We start from the raw sequence: 17,347 nt of genomic DNA, 5'->3' as shown, positions 1-17,347 counted from the left end.
CCTCGGCAAGGAGCGGCGCCGTAGGCGGGCGATTAGGCAGGGCTGGCGGCAGCGCGGCGCGTTGCTAGGGGCGGGGCGGGGCAGCGGGCCTGCCCGGAGCTGCGCGGGAGGGGGTGAAAAGAGGCGGTGCTGCGCTGGGCCTAAGCGCCAGCACCCTGCACCGGTCCCGTAAGAGCAGGTGAGCACAGCCTCCGGGGTCCGGCGGTCCTGCCTGGTCTCGCGGTGGTGGTTGTTGCGGTGTGTGAGCTCTTTGTGTGGGGCCCGGCCTGGTCCCTGATAGCGGCGGGTGGCAGCGCTCCTAGGTTGGTGTGGGGGTCCCTGCGTGGCAGCTGCGTGTGGACAGTAGTCCGCCGCTTCTTTCCCTCCCGGTCGCAGGTCATCTTCCGGTCTGCCGTTCGTGGTGGGTGGCACTGCGTGTGCGTGGCGGGGGGTGTGTCCCCTTTGCACGGTGGGAAGCGAGGCAGTCAGCGTGGCTCCGGCGCGGAGGTTGGCAGTAAAATGTGTGCGTGTGTGTAACATAGTTATGTTTAAGTTACGATAGTTTAGCTTTTATATCCGGGGTGTGTTAAGCAGGTGCCTGGGGATTAGATGCAGGTAACAAGGAGTGCATGGACCCTTGTGTCTCTGAGCAGTTGTTGTCAGTTTTGTGGGGTGCAGGGTGTCATGGAGCCACTCTGGATGTAGCTGAGGAAGATGTAATCTGGTTTTGTGCCTGTTGGTTGATATGTGCACTTTCTGATTTCCATTAACATATAAGGAAGTGACTCTTTCCCTGTTTCCTTGAGGGAGGAGGGAAGAAGTGTTTTCCTTTTAGTGGGAGAACTAAAGCACTTTAAGAAAGGATGGTGCATGTCATAGCTTATGTGTTGTATGGCACAGAAAATCCAAGTATTTGTGGAGCTAATGCCAAGTACAGTGGTTTTTTTTTCAATGTGTTTTAATTAGACTAGTATTGCTGTCACAGAAGTAATTACTGTGTGTTTTTTTCCCTTGAAGCCCAAGTTTATTTTTCCAGAATCCTGTGTCCGATATATGCAAGTTCAGAGACTTCCTTGATTCTTTTTATCTTGCCAGGTTATAGCTGGTTGCTGAGAGATGAACACAATTTCCTATAAGACTTTTGGTTGACTTCATAAAGGCATTTTAAATGTGGTAGTGTGTGTGTGAGCATAACCCTGTTGTACATTAAACATTGTCTCAAGTATTAAGGAAACAAGTCCAAATTTACCTGAAGATAAGATTTGAAGGCATTTTCCATGCACTGTGGTGCCTAAGCATGTTCAAATCATCTGTTGTTTGAATAATACAGCTGAAATGAAGAACAGCAAAAAATGTGATGAATTGTGGAAAATGGGGTAAAAGGGATGTGGGGAAAGGGATGTGGAAACATTCCAGACTAAGACTCAAGAACCTGATTGAAGTTTCTCTTGAAATGATTGATGCCTTTTTTGCTTTCTTTCTTGAAGATATGTGAATGTCAGGAGAAACTCAGAGCTGAAGGTGCTTACTATAGAGAGCAACAAGCAGAAGTCCACTGACAAGTCATATGATAGACGTGCAGATACCATCTTTTGCCCATTTGTCATGGGAGTGGTCAAACTTTGCTGCATACAGCTTGTTAGCACTTCCAGTATCACTTGTCAACCATGTGGATTTTCTCTGGACTTCATAGATTTTTAGCATGGCTTCTTAAGACTTGGAAGAAAGTATTTTAGTCAGTAAAATATTCCTGTAGATTCTAGGGAGCAGTTGTGAAAACTGGGAATTAGTATTTCATGAAGGAGCATGTATCAGCTACTAGGCAGGAAGTAGATTTCATACAGGATTTTGATGCTTGGCATGGGTAAAAGTCAGTTGTCATCATAGGTTCCATTGCTCCCCGTGTTCCAGCTCTGTCAAACATTTCACTAAGTCTTGCTTAAACAAAGGTGATGGTAGTAAGCACCTTAGCAGGCCAGAAGTGCAGGCTTAGTGAGGTGGAGTGGAAGAAATCAGGTGCGTATTGAGGTTAAAGAATATGGGCTGTAGGGATATATGACTGTTGCCCATATGAAAGTTTTGGTACACAGCAAATACGCTTAACAAGTATGGCTTCCTCTAATGTAGAATGTTTTTTGACTTTGTTTTTCTTTATGTAGCTACTCTTGAAAACAAGGAAGTTTAGAGGTGTAAGATATGACAACAAAAAAAACCACAGTTTGGGTTGCCTCCCTGCTAACTTACACAAGGCCCTGTATTGTAGTGCAGTGGGAAAGGAAGGGGAAGGAAACAGTGTGCCATAAAACTTAATCTTTAAGTCCTGCTTTTGTTTGCAGTTCGTTCTTTCTCATTCTGGAGTTAACCTGGCCAAACAATGAGTGTGTCTTGTGCTTGCTCAGGCCTGTCTTCAGTTGTCTTATTACAAGGGCTGCAGAAGTCACAGCATTGACAGGAGATTAAAGATGAAAAGATTTTTATTAAAAGATTTTTTATTAAAAAGATGAAAAGAATTTTATTAAAAATCTATTAAAGAGAAAACTTCCTTGTGATTGGGATGCAGAGTCTCCATTTGAAAACTTCAGGTTTCCGTAAAACAGCAACCAGAGTGTGTTGGCAGACAGTGTAGTGGCTGTTTACTTTGATTGCTCTGGATGTTTAACTAGGAGCTCTGAATTGCTTGCTGCAGAAATGCTGATCTCTTTCCAATGAGTAAGGCAGGGGACATAGGCTTCTAACTGGCACTCTTGGCATGTGCTAATAACAGATATCTGGGGTAGGTGGGATGAGTGCCCCCCCTTCCCCTTGCACCTAATGAGACACCTCCTCTTCCGTTCACTGAAGATATTCCATTTCGCCACCCTGTGTATAATGCATGTTGCTGAACTCTTTCCAGGGCACGTGAAATGGCCGCAGATGACAAACGATCTCCAACATTGGACTCTTCCAGTGATCTACCTCACACTCCTAGTAGTCCGTCTCATCTCACTCACTTCAAACCCCTGACTCCTGACCAGGATGAGCCTCCTTTTAAATCAGCTTACAGCTCTTTTGTAAATCTCTTCCGTTTCAGTAAAGGTAAGTTGGGAATGTATGTGCGTGGCTTGTGTGTGCTGTCTGTTTTATTGATGTCCTCTGCTGCCACATAAACTTGTAAAAATGCTTCTGAATATTAGAGCATAATGTCAGATGGCTGGCCAGATGGATTGTGAGTCAGTCCTTTTGTGAGGGGTGTTGCATCTTGCTTTTTGGGTGACATTAGTAGAGCTTTGCTGTGGGAGAAGATAGCCAGCATGTTGCAGCTAGAAATCCGTGTCTGCTCATAAAGGTCACAGACAAGCCAGTTAACAGTTAGTATTGTATAGCTTCTTAGCTGGGCATCTGGATTTCCTTTGCCTTTATGAAGTTTTTGAGGCTAAAAGCAGGATTAACCTTCTGCCAGCCTATATAAGCAAAATGCGTGCTTGTCCTTCCAATGTAAGTTCTTACTACAGACTTCTTCCATTCCTCACCTTCCTGTGCATCTTGTACCTTCAGGTGGGTGGCAGCTGAGCTGCAATAAAGCAGTGCATATACAGTAAGTCTACCCTTAATTTGCATGGCTTAAGTATCAAGAGGCCTGAAGTGTTGTGAAAGTTTTGTGTATTAAAAGTACTACTTGATTTTGGCCTTTGTGCTGCATGTATTATGAAACACTTAAAGTCTCAGTAGGCAAGCTCTTAGACAGCTATGAGTTTTTTGTCTCAAAGAAATATACTGCAAAGAGTGGTGAATGTGTGCACCTTGGTTGTGTACAAAAACTGTATCTGTTTGCTGGAGATGGCAAACTGTTCAGCTGCTTTTATTTAGTCTGTTCATTATCCAGCTCTGCTAAGCATACTTCTGCAATGTTTTGCCTAGGGAAAAAGGGTCAAGGTAGCTTTTTGTGTAAGCAGACTGATCTGTGTAGCTTCCTCTTGTGCAGAATGAAAAATAATTACTTGGTATGACTGCTATTAATTTGCATAGTGCAATATCACTTGTCATTATTAATTCATTGAAAGCATCATAAGATACGGTCAATATTGGCTTCACTTGTTTGTTTCTGAAAAATGTAGCTGGGATCAGCTAAGTGTTGTGTTGAAAGAATGGGAAAATAACTTTGAAACAGCCCATCAAATGGGCATGTTAATCAATGATAACCTGTCCATACTTGATCCTCTGATGGAAAAGTGTGGTGTATGAAAGGCTGCGGTAACTTTAATTACCTCAGTGCTGTCTTTTAACAAACCTGAAAAACTTTTCAGGGCAGAAGCTGATAATCAAGCATAGCTATTCAATATAGCAAGAATAATTCATGCTTGCCTGTTTGTTTCTTGTACACTTTTCATGTTAGGGGTATTTCTGAAATAGCCTGAGCCTTGACAGACAAGTTCTAATGTATAAACATGATCCAAATAAGCTATTTATGGGAGTTGTTTGCTTGTAGTTTTGCATGCACTACTGGTTTTCTTAATCGTGTTTGAGTAGTTGGTTTTTTTCTTTTTGCCAACTCCAGATGATGGCAGACCTTCATCCACAGCAGAGAGAGCAGAAGCAGGACAGAGTGATCCACAAGCATTGAGTGGTGGCTGGTCCAGACCTCAGCATCCCAGGACTCACTCTCAGAGCTCACCAGTTCCTTACAAAAAACAGCTGACTGGTGAGCTGCAAAGAAGATCTTCTACAACTCTGGGTAATTTCAGATCTTATTCTACAAGGAAATGTTGTACTAGCCAGTCTAGGATGCTTCAGAGTGAGGTGGAAGGAGGTGAAGAAAGGTTTGTCAACTGTCTAGGTTGAAAGCAGAATTTGATATCAGGCTGCTTGATATATTTGATATCACACTGCTTTTGTTGGTGAGGTTGCACTTTGACCTCAGAAGCATGTTCCCTCCACCCTTCTAATGTTCTAGCAAGACACTGTTGCTGGGGCTCTGCTATTTCAATTACAAAGCAGTCTGGAAAAAGAGGCTGCCAAAACACAGCCAGTGTCTTAAAGTTACTTGAACCTTGATCCTGAAAATTTCTGCTTTGTCGTGAGAGACTTTAGTTTCCTAGCTTCAGTTTCTTAACAGCCACATACAAGCTGTAACTTCAGGGCTCAGTTTGGATGGGGTTTTGATGTGTGTGTTTTCAAGGCAGTTATAAATGCAGGGTTTTTGCTTGTAGCTGTTTTGAGAAGAATTGAATAGAAACTTGTGTCTAAACCTTTTTTATTCTTAACCTTGGAACTGTTGCCAGATGCCATACTGAATCTCTCTTAGCTGCAATGAGAACTGAATGTGATTTCAAAGCTGCTACTGTGTAATGGCTTTATGAAGATGTGGAAGAGCTAGTAAGTAGGTTGCAGGGGTCCCTCTTGAGATCTGCCTGGTTAATATTGGCTGCTTGTGATAGCCTTGATCAAACTGCTAAGCTGAGTAAAAATCCTATGCAAGATAGTATTTCCAAGAATATAGTATCTAGTGTAAACAAATTGGATCTTAAATGCTGCGTATGTGTATGGGAGTTTTAGAAAGATGTGTAGTTTTGATAACTAGGCAAAAGTCCAGAACAGATAACTAGCATTTGCATCTCTGTGAGTCATTTGCATGCTGCTTTAGTGGAACACATTCATTGTCTTCCTTCTTGCCGTCTAGTACTGTTTGTGCTCTTCAGTTTTACCTGTCACAACAAACCAGTTAAGTTTTGTTGTTTGTTTTGTTTTGCTTTTTAAAGGTTTTTCTCAAATGCTCAAAGTACAGCAGTGTGCTCTTGGCTGACTTGTCAATTTACTTCCTTCTTAGTTACCACTTGGAAATTATCTGGGGATTACAGGTTAGAAACCTTTAAGTGAGGTAGGTTGATTGGTGCTCAGGATGCAGAAGTAATCTTGCTGTTTGACTTCCACTGGGATTAGGCAGCCAGAGAAATAAGACTTGATGTACTGAATAGGTAATCACAGCTGGAATAGTATTGCAGGTTCCTTCTCAGTGATCAGAGTTCAGGTGGGGAGAGTAGGAAAAAGAGGAGAAAAACATATAGTATTTCAGAGGATATGCAGGTTTTTCCAAGGATCAGCAGCCATAAATACATATAGGAAGGATGAGGGTTACTGTTGAGATATGAGAACTTTTTTCTTTAGCTGCAGGAGTTAATTTTTAGCGTAAGAAGGATAAATAGGTTAAACTGGGAAATCTAGATGGGGCTCCTTTGGTACATTGAGGTTTGGTTTAGTGAACATATAGACTGGAAAGTAATGCATAGGAAAACCACAGTTACTGTATAAACTGGTAGTCCTGAAAAGATAAAGGGCTGAGATCTGGCTGGCTTTTGTTTGTTAAATGCAAGATGGTATCAAGTAAAAAATAACTGTGTTGTATGAGTGTTTGGCTAGGGAAGAAGAGTAAATGGATGAAGATACAGTGGAGTTGTGGACTGAGGAAGTATAAGGACTCTGTATATCAAAATTATGAGGAAGCTGTCTTCACTTCCTGCAGGTGTTTTTTGTCCTGGGTGGAGAATGTCAAACAGAAGTTTGTGGAGCTAATCTGGTTGCCAAACAGATGAAATAACACTTAAATAAAATTTAATTTTATTTTAAAAACGTAATTTATTGTGTGAAATTTTAATTGTGTCTGTTGGGGTGTGGGTTGTGGGGTGTTTTTTTGGGGTGTGTGACTTTGTGTGGTTTTTGTTTTGGGTTGGTTTGTTTTGGTAGCATATAATGAGTCTGACACTTCAGGAACAGTTAAAAAACCTGACCACTCCTTAAATGTGTAAGTGTGGTCAAATAAAAAGATATGAAAACTCTTCAGAAGTGCAACTAGTAGCAATTGGGATGATACTGTGGCAAAGCAAGAAAAATATGCTTACAGTTTCTGTGTTTGTGGAAGGGAACATGAGTTTTGCAGGTTTAATGGTGAAATAAGGAAGTATAGTTACTATGCTGAAAGCATACTTCTGGAAATCGTGTGTGCATTGATTGAGAAAGTGACTGGTATTTATAGTAACAGAATTTGGATTGAGAGTAAGAGTTAACCAAAGATTGATACATGTGAATTCTTTTATAGGGACGGAGTGTTAGACACAGTGTGCCCTGTACTGCAGGAATGATAATTTCTTACATTCTTGCTATACAATGTATTTTCTCCCAGAAAGGGAGAAATGACATGATTGCAACGGGCAAAAGCCAACTGAATTTTAATGTGAGAATCAGTCAGCTTTTCTAGTATAAAGAGGTTAGCCATGTGCTCCAACTGCTGATGGCATGCTTTTCCTAATGTATATCACATCCTTTTGACTTTGTTGTTTTTTTTTTTTTTTTTCTTTTCCTTATGTAACACACAAAGGGGCATTTAACTAGCAAGAGAACCAGTGTGGAGTTATCTGTGGCATTTCCTCAGTGCTATGTATGTTCATACTTTGGGCATCACTTGCCTCAGACTTGTAGCTAGTTAGGCAGGAGGCCTGGTAGTGGGTTTTTTTGGGGGGGGTGTGTTTGGTTTTTTTGGGGTTTTTTTTTGGTTGGAAGCAACATTCCTGGAAAGAAGATATTCTGGAATTTGAAAGTTGCAGCAGGAAAGTCCAGGCAGTAAACTCAACATAAATCTTTTGATAGAAGTAAGGAGAAGCCATAGTTTTCCATAGTATTATCAATGTTTTCTTGAGACGTTACAATGCTGAAAGCGCACATCTGTAAATCATGTTGGGGATTGGAGCTAAATGATCTTAAGGTCCTTTCCAACCATAACTATTCTATGATTCTATGTGTGCATTGACTGAGAAAATGACTGATATTTATAGTAATGGAATTTGGATTAGGAGTAAGAGTTAACCTAAGACTGATAAATGTGGTTTGCTTTTTTTTTTTTTTTTTTTTTTTTAATAGGGATGGTGTCTTTAATCACCCTAAAATACTCAGCCTGATGCTGTCCAAGAGTATTTTTGTTGCTGTTTTTCGTTCTGTTTTAATAAATAAATTCCAAGTGGCTGGCCACTTAACTGGGTTTAAGCACCCCAGAATCTCTTTAAAAAGATCTGTTGTGGCTTCTTTGTTGTATACAAGTTATTAAGCAGCTATATGTGGGCTGATTAAAAATATCTACTAAGATATCTACTGAAGAAGAGGCATGGAATCCCACAGTTTTAATCTCTTTACTCTAAGGGTTTTGATCTGCACACAAAGGAATAGCCTACCTATTACTGCATGCCAATAGTTAACATGCTTGTGCTGGTGCTGTCAGCGTTCCCGCTGACATCAGTGGTATCTAAAGCAGTAAACAGAAAGCAGCCATGACTGTTCTTTTTGTGCTAGGGGGAATCAAAATAAAATGCTAGTCAGATGGAAAGCAACGGAGCTGGTAAGAAACTTTAAACTATTCAGAAAACTTTTTATGTAGAAAAGTGACTCTGAAAATGTTTAAATATTCAGGTAAATACAGCACTGGGTTTGCAGATCCTTCTGGAGAGAAAGATCCTATTTGTAACTTGTTCAGCAATGCTTCAAAGTAATCTAGCATTTCATAGGAAAGAAATTAACTGCATTACATTTTTATAGAGGAGTGTCTTTGCTATAGTTAATCAAGAATGACTGTACAAGTTCTCAACAACTTGGCTTTTAACTTTTAAAAAAAAATTACAAATCAAAAAACCCCCAAAAATGTGAACTTCTGGATGCATTTTATTCTGAATTACTGTTTTTAATAGAAACTGAGCAATTAAGTCCTGAGACTTGCTGTAGCAATTTATAAATAAGTTTGGGTTAAGACATTGGCTTACACTAGTCCTAGAATGAGTGTAAATATTGTTGTAATTATTTTGTACATATTAATATCCTAAAGGGCATTCTAAAATGAGACTTCAGTGCTTCCTAAAAGACTATTATTACAAGGTTTGTGTGGTAAGTTGAAAATAGCTTTATTTCTTTAAAAGATGCTTTCATTCTCAGACAATTAAATCGGTTCTTGTAAAGGCAGGGGATGGTATTTAAAATGTCAGTCAAAATAGGCTATCTGGCATCAGAAGCTCCTTTTGGGGAAGAAAAGTCCAAGGGCTAGAAGTGATACAGGCTGTGACTTTGTAAAGTGTATAATACATATGTGAACATTTTTCCCTCTAGTGGGGTTTTGTGTAGTGATGTGAATGTTGATGTATCACAGGAGAAATGAATACTACTCTCCCTTCCCTTCCAGACAATCGAAGGAAAGTAGAGCCACCTCTTGGAGGTCATGATCCTCGAACAGCAGTTCAGTTAAGAAGCCTCAGCACTGTTTTAAAGCGCCTCAAAGAAATCATGGAGGGGAAGAGCCAGGTACTACTTCTTAGGGATTTGTAGGTCAAACTGTATAGAAACTGAATTTTTTACTGGGCTTCTCTGAGCTTCGTATTTTAGCTACATCACAGGGATTTTTCAGAAGTTTGAAGGATGAGTGAATAAAAATTGTGAGTGCAGAGGAAACAGTGATGTTTACTTGTGGCATGTCAAACATCTGTCATATTGTAGAAGTGAAATATTGCCCTCAGCTTTCTGAACTTGAATAAGGTGCTTTCATTTTAAACTCCTTCCCACTTCTGTGTTACCTAATCTAGTATTACCTGATGGTTTTTATAGTCAAAGGTTAACCATGGGCATTTGAAACACATTGACTGTCACAAATAACAACGATAATTCTGAGGATGATTAAATCTGTTTGCTGTGGTAATGATTGGTGAGCAATATTTGCTTGAAAGGCTTGTTCTGGTAATCTGTTTTGATTCAGCTGGTTAAGGATCTGGTGGTTGCTACTGACTTGCTGATTTCACCTCCTTCTGCTGTGTTGAGCCATGCCTTTAAGAGGAGGGTCCAGTTGAGAAAAGCCACAACTATTTATAAATGATGATATAAATAGCTGTGTCTGGGAGCAAGGCATGAACAGGCAGAAGTACATTTAATTAAACTGAATGAAGAAAAAAAGAGTTTTGGCTTGGTAGCTTTTACAGGTAGACTTTGAGCAAACTCACTTAGCTTCCAGTGCTATTCTGCTTGTAAGAGTAACTTTGCTGTGGTAGAAAGGATTATATTTTTGAGGTTAAAGCAAAAACCTTTCATTGCAGTAAGCAGGGCACTGAGTGTGGCTCCTACTAATGTTTCAGTTTGTGGCAGCTTCTGAAGGCCCTGGAGACTTTCAGACATCTTTGAAGCTATTGGAGAAGTGCTCAGTTAGGATGCAGCAGTAAATGTGTATGTCTAGATCTTTCTCTGAAACTGTTATGTTAGTTGTCAGCATGCTGACTTCTGTAGAGATAGTAATGCATCACTGCCCTTGACTGCAGCCATGTCTTGCTTGAGTCACTCCAGGCAGCAATTTCTTTCTACTGTCTGACTCTACAGGAGACCACTTTACTGTTGTAGATAGCATGACAGATCCTGGTAGGTGCCCCTCTAATCAACCTGTACTGCTAATGGGGGCCAGGCTTCTGTTCTAAACCTTTCTTTGCAGTCTGTTCTTGTCATGCGTGTTGGCTCTGACTTGAAAAAGGAAGAGATCTGGAAGGTGTCAGCAGCAGTGGTTATGTTTCTAAAAATCCAGCTATGTGCAAGTGGTGCAGAGGCAAAGAGGGAGAGATGATGAACAAAGGCACTGCTGCTTGAAACAGCCACTCATGTGGCAGAACCAGAGACTTGGCTTATCCTGCAGAGCTGCAGCAAAACCTGGTAATTGGCGTCCCCTGCAGCTTTGCAACAGTTTCTTGGGAAGTTCTTCATTGTATCTTTCCCTGCTTGAAGCTTAGTGTTCATCTTGAGGATTTCAAGGCTCTTTTGAACACTGGACTGCCTTGAGCGGTCTTTGACCTCTTTCTGTACAAGCTTTCTTGGGTGAGTACAGCATGAATTTGTTGTCTTGTTGATCATAGCTCGTTTGGTCTCAAAATTGGTCTAGCAACTATGTCAAACTTCACTTTGTAAACATCAAAAAAGCGCCCCAATTCAGCTATGCTTTTCTTGTATTTTGTAATGTGAAAATTGGAGGATGGATCACTTTTCTCTGCAGTTACTCTCTTCCTGGGTTGCTTTGAGAAAATTCTTGCAGTAGTTTCTCTTCCAAAGAAAATCCCAGAGTATTCAGTCCCTCTGAAAAGGCTTATTGCTAGAACTGAACTCTAGCAAAGAGTGTTTTCACAGTCAGAGCTGTCATGTGGCCATTAGTGGTTGTCTCCATCCACTGTAATTGTAGCTCGTGTGCTCAGAATCATAATTGAGATTTGTCTTCCTCTGTTTATAGCTACAACACCAAACAGAAGTTTTAACTCTTTGTTGTCAAGTCTTAAGACACAAATTCCTGTGGCTTCACCCATGCTGTACATCAGTATATGTTGTTGTCTGCTAAGTGTGTACTCCACAGTTGTCTTCATGTAGTAGTTAACCTGGAGTTTTGGAGCAATGTCAATCTGGGCTAGAGGCTTTTACAACTGTTTATTGAAGAATTTGATTATTTATTTTATTTTTATTTTATTATTATTTATTTTTGAAGAATTTGATCACATAACAAAATTTTTACATGTATGTATAAATCCTTTCAAAGTACATCCCAGTATTACGTGTTAAAATGGTCTTTTGAAATAGTTGGGTTTTTTTGTTGTTTTTTTTTTTTTTTTTTAACTGTGCTAGTTGAGGGCCTGTCATGTGCTAGGTGTAAATGAGAGGGAACTGCAAACAGTACTTCATGTTTCTTCTTGACCTTTATCTACAGCTCATGATAACTTTTATCTGCTTTGCCTCCATCTTGGATCAAGAAGGCAAAGGCTTGCTAGATTTATTCTCACAGTTAAGAGCTCTCTCAGTCTTCTGACTCACTACAAAACCATGTGAAAAATCTTTTCTGTGCTTATACACAAGAGTGTGCACACACACGAATATATGAAATTGCCCTTTTCATGTGCACAGTCTACAAAGCAATCATAGGTCCGAACGTGCTTTTTTGTTTGCATAAAAAATTTTCTCTGCTGCCTTCCCTTGTAGGACAGTGACTTGAAGCAGTACTGGATGCCTGACAGCCAGTGCAAGGAATGCTATGACTGCAGTGAGAAATTCACCACCTTCCGACGGAGGCACCACTGTCGACTCTGTGGGCAGATCTTCTGTAGTCGATGCTGCAATCAGGAAATCCCTGGAAAATTCATGGGCTATACAGGTAGGGTTTATCTGTTGAAAAGCAGAACATTCTCTGTGTGCTCAGCTCATGACTACTGTGTTTTAGATTCTGGCACCTGCTAGGAAATGCTGTACAGGTCTCTAGTGGGCTTAGAAATATGCAAAAGGAATCACAGGACTTAATTCTACCAGTTTCTTCATGCACAATGTCAGATTACGCCTGCTTGTTTTTACCATTACTATGTCCATGATGACAAAACAAATATAGCTATTTTACTATACACTATTTAACAAGGATGTTCACTACAAAAAGTGTGCTCAAGTAGAAGCTGCTCCTTGTAATGGTAATTTTAAAATATAGTGAGCCACATGGTCTAATTGAAGGTGAGGGAAACTCTTTCAAATACCACTTACCAAACTGAAGGCATCTGATGGAGGTGATGATTCCCAGACATCAGCTGATGTGTCATATCGGACTGGCTGTTGTTGTACCTTCATTTCCGTGTGCCTATGTGCTATCTTCCTCTCCCCACAACCTATCTCTCTCTTACTGATAATGTTATGCATCATTTGACTTGGAGAAATTCACTGAGTGTATAATTATCTGGCGTTTTGCTTTTTAAGGAAATAAGAGAAGTAGACTTAAACACACAAAGAGGATTTGAAACAGCAAATCCTTTTTCCACCACTGTATACCTCTGATCCTGTAGAAACAGAGTAGTATTTGTTCCTGTTCACTTACACGCTCTGATTCCCCTTTCCATAGGGGATCTCCGAGCCTGCACTTACTGCCGCAAAATAGCCTTAAGCTACGCGCACTCCACAGACAGCAATTCTATTGGAGAAGACTTAAATGCTCTGTCAGATTCTGCATGTTCTGTATCAGTGCTGGATCCTGGTGAGCCACGCACACCAGTTGGGAGCCGTAAAGCTAGCCGCAACATCTTCCTGGAGGAGGATCTAACCTGGCAAAGGTAAAGTGAATGGTTTTGTGCTGAGATGCAGAATCTTAATTGTGTTTTCAGGCTCACACCTGCCTAGATGAAAGCTGGTGGTTTCCATCTAGGAAACTTAGAAGTATGTCTCATGTAAAAAGAATCTAATCCTGTGCTTGCTTCTAATATTCTTCTCTTTGTGTTGAAATTTAGAAACTTGTCTATTGGAGCTTTAAATTATTTGCAGTCCTTCCTTTAACCTAGTGAATCAGTGATTCTATACCAGTGGCAGAGCAGGTTTTTAGACAAATCAAAAAAACATCCCTTTTAACCACCAATGTATCAAGAAACAAATCTGGTGCTTTACTTGTCAGGTTTTGGGTTGGGCAAGAGAATATAAGAGATGCTGTCTGTGGAAATAGGAGAGAAATGGTGGAAGTAACCATCTGTTTTAATGGAAGTGGGATTTAAAGGACAGCTATAAATGTTCTCTTATACTTTTTTCAAAGTATATTTCTTCCAGTGCTCTTCAATAAGGGGGTCTTTATTTTTGGAAGATGAATAAAAGAACACTGTACTCCTTCTCAAGTGGTGTGCAAGTTGATTTCTGAGGACTGTGATTTAACTCAGTGGGGGGAGAGGAAGAAAAAAACAGATGTGGTGCTTGTTTTCCTAAAAACAGAAGTACAGGCAGGTATGAAACTACCGAGGAATTCTTGAGTCAGAGCGTGTCTTTTCAGTATGTTCTTTAAAAGTAAAGGAGTAGGGTACTCTCTGCAAGTACAGCCACTCAGACAAGGTTGTACTGCAAACATTTTCTCACAAAGAGCATCTGTCACACTAGTAACAAGTCTATATCCCAGAGCATAGACAGTACAGCTGTATCAGTTGGTCTGCAGTGGCTTATCTCTCATGTTTTATCCAGTAGGGATTTACACTGGTGCTGTATGAACATCTACTGTCTGTCCTTCCTTCTGGACTGGAAGGAAAAGGAATGCAAAGTTAATAGTGATCAGGTTAAACAATTACAGAAGGTTGTCAGGCTATCTGAGTAAAAGCTGTCTAACAATATCAATAGATAGCACTGTTTTGATTGCAAAAATGGTATGTTGGCGATACAGGGGCAATGCCTCTGCCTCCAAAGCAAGGAATAGCAGCCTGTAAGGAAGGAGATGTGTAAACAAAAAGGGACAGAGGGAAAGCGGGCAGGAAGGCAGGATAATGCAAGAAGTGGCAAGAGGCTGTGTTATTTAAGACTTGAGTCTAAAGTGAGAAGACTTGAGCACTATCCTCCAGATATCATTTATCTACATATGAGGAAAGATTTCTCTGTTCCCTTGTTGATTTAACGATCATGGGTGTGAATGAGAGGTAACATTGGAATTAACTGTATTTTAATTCCAGCTGTTTTGACACTGCTGCATGAGGCAAATCTCAAACATCTGTAATGTGCTCCTTTTCCTTGCAGCTTGATTCACCCAGACTCTTCAACTCCCACGCTGTCTGCACGCCTTGGGACTGTCCAGGAGGATGCAGGGAAGTCACCAGCTAGGAATAGGTAAACTAATCACATATGAGTACTTTCTGTTCTGGATGCACTCCTAGCATACATTTCACTGTAAAGCCTGTATTTTGGGGCTTGTTTCTAAAGAGCATGCTGTTTCATGTTCAAAATGGAGCACCCTATTACCCATATGTAGTGGTAAGGAAAGGCCATTTTTCTAATTAATATACTACTTTTGAGGAACCTGTAGTTTGCTGCTGGATCAGTCAAATAAAGGTGGTGGTGAAGAGGACAGAAAGGGAAAGAAGTGTCTAAGACAGGTAGAGTTATGAGGAAGCCAAGAAAAAGGACTAACAGATGCTTGTTAATGAGAGGTAAAGACTGAGATCATGGAGGAGCTTTTGTTTGATTTTGTTTAGTGTAGCTTTTGTTGGTTTTGTGTGTTGTTACTCCCTTTTTCTCCCTCTTCCCCCTTCCCAGTCTGCTCCTTCTGCTCTTTTATTAAATATAATCTTGTTTGAGGTTGTCAGGCTTCCTTAGGCTAAAATCCTATCATAGGCCTTTATGCAAGAGTGCTGGAATGAACTTGGAAATGTTCAGCAGAGCTTTAGTACAAGTTGTGAATGCTTGAGCCTAATCCCACTAAATAGGGTGACATTAGAAGAAGAAGTAATTTCCGCTTCACAGTGCTTCTGCTATGGTTCTGGTTACATACTTTCATTATGGTTAAATTGGGAAATAAAGGTGAGGCAAGGGTATAAGGAACAGATTGAAGGTAATCCAGATTTCAGTGTTGGAGTCAGGAGACATTCAGAGACTTCTTTGCACTGGTATTACAGGCATGCAGAATGTTAAGCAATTTGGAGGGATCTGGCAGGACCAGCAAAGACAAGGGAACTTCTGTTGAGAAGGATGCTGGGTGTGCCTTTCAGGGAGCACACTGCTTCGAGTCTTTATCTTCTCTGTGATGGGAACGGTTAGGAGGAGATCCATACTGACTGTACAGCTGAGAAATAAAGATCTCGCCTGGGGGGGGTAAACCACTGAATAAACTAGAACCAAAAATCAATTCTGGGCAAATATGGCAAGGAGTCCAGAGTTGAAAGTTCAATGCTAAATAACTGCAGTGATGTCAGGAAATGTCTGAAACCTTGAGGATGCTCTCCTTCTGTTTGAATGGATGTTTTCTGTTTTAAAAGGCCTTTGCTGTTTGCTGACACATGCAGTAATAGAAAGGTTCTAAGCTGGACCTGGCAAGCCCAAACTGCTCATTCAAGTTAGAATTCATGGCCTCCCTGCAGTAACTTACCTGCCTGGACTCATGTTTGAGAAGCAATGATGAGAAATAATCAAATTCTGAACCTGTGGAAACAACTATTTGTTTTGGGTTAAGCAATGCTACCATTTAGATTGTCTCAGCCACTGTAGATGTTTCTTTGAGAGAAGCTAGACCATTTCTCTTTCTAGATGAGATGAAGCAAAAAAAGATGCAGATTGAGTGCATTTAGTTGCAGGTAGCAGAAGTTAATTAGTATTATTTGTTTTCCATGTGCATTGGGTATCTGTGTTGAGTTTGTCTTGTTTTTCTCAGACTATTTATGGGGGGAAAAAACCCAGCACAACAGTCAAATGTTGCAAGTGCAGACATTTGAATTCCTCCTTTGCAGGTCTTCTGAAGGGTAAGGATTTTTTTCATTGCAAAACCTCCCCTCTGCTTTTAGAAAAGATAAATACTATGAAGTAATGGATGTAGCTGGTGATGATAAAGACACAGATATGAAATCTGACTGTTCTAAGTCTTGCTTAATGGCCTTTTACACAAATATCCCTGCTGCTTACAGGTAGGTGGCATAGTTAAAGTGGTTGTTGTGAAACAACCGGGAGGAGTGCTTGATGATGGACTTTGATGTCAGTCTCATGTTCTGCATCAATAATGCTTTTTGTTAAGCTGCAAAACTCTGCCCATTCTAACTTTATCTTGAGGGCATCTGAACAGTAGAAAACTGGCAGAGTTTCAGCCTGCCTTGAATGCCTGACTAGGACAGAAAGTTTTTGCTTATCACTCCTAGATATATATGGATGTAGTACCAATAATTTCCTTTGATTCTGCATAGATTACTAAAAAGGACCTAACTAAACCCCTTTGTCAGCCCTGTATTCTTGTGAAGAGACAGAGGAGGAAAAAGCTGTGATTTTTGAGACTATTGTACCATTAGTGCCTACTTCCTTGTAGAAAAAAGAATTTGAAAGAAGGTCTCAGTGCTTTTTCATGCCTAGGCTCATCGACATCATCTGTTGTGAATTCTTCGGAATAATTAGTGTCTGTTTGCCAATTATCAAGTTCTGTGAAGTTGTCCAAGTTTCATTCCAGAGACTGGAGACTGGCAACAGGTCTCATCACTCAAACTGCTGCAAGCTTCTGGAGGCAGTTCAGCACTGGCATTTTAAGCTTCCTTTTTGCTGTATGCAGAAGTGTTTTCCATTCTCACTCCTCAGGGTGCTGTTAGCATTAATAGCTTGCACTGCATGCTTTTTGCTGCTGGGTTGCAGAAGTTGCACTCTGGTTCTTGAGAGGCTTAGTCTAATTGTGGGATACTGAAGCAGTGGGTATCTGGAACTTCATTTGCATTTTTAGCTTTGCAATGATAATTGCAAAATGGTGTGTTTGTAGTGGAGTGCATAGCCAAGATTTCCCAGCGGCTGTGCTGATGTCAGGTGGGTGCTCCATATTGGAAGATTGCCAGCTGGAGTAACCTCCATCTTCAGCAGACAGTTTAGCCACCCTAGAGAGCAAGTCCTC

The 17,347-nt window shown here is 40.6% G+C and overlaps 1 protein-coding gene across 5 annotated transcripts in view; it reads left to right on the top strand.

The window, feature by feature from the left end:
• The first annotated feature begins 111 nt into the window (after positions 1-111).
• PIKFYVE (phosphoinositide kinase, FYVE-type zinc finger containing) overlaps positions 112-17,347 on the top strand; it is a 62,951-nt gene continuing 45,715 nt past the window's right edge. For 2 of the 5 annotated variants that reach the window (XM_080620991.1, XM_080620989.1), the window contains exons 1-7: positions 112-178; positions 2,873-3,054; positions 4,514-4,690; positions 9,170-9,288; positions 11,977-12,148; positions 12,875-13,082; positions 14,512-14,601. In XM_080620991.1, the coding sequence (XP_080477117.1) occupies positions 2,883-3,054; positions 4,514-4,690; positions 9,170-9,288; positions 11,977-12,148; positions 12,875-13,082; positions 14,512-14,601 (938 nt within the window). In that variant the 5' untranslated portion in view covers positions 112-178; positions 2,873-2,882. Of the gene's footprint in view, positions 179-208; positions 303-2,872; positions 3,055-4,513; positions 4,691-9,169; positions 9,289-11,976; positions 12,149-12,874; positions 13,083-13,576; positions 13,738-14,511; positions 14,602-17,347 lie in introns of those variants that run through there. The other 3 variants (XM_080620990.1, XM_080620992.1, XM_080620993.1) reach the window with 3 other exon arrangements.

This window comes from Psittacula echo (genome assembly GCF_963264785.1).
Source record: "Psittacula echo genome assembly, chromosome: 6".
Taxonomy (NCBI): domain Eukaryota; kingdom Metazoa; phylum Chordata; class Aves; order Psittaciformes; family Psittacidae; genus Psittacula; species Psittacula echo.
The sequence above is the reverse complement of the archived record's forward strand: the minus strand, read 5'-3'. Positions and strand labels throughout refer to the sequence as shown.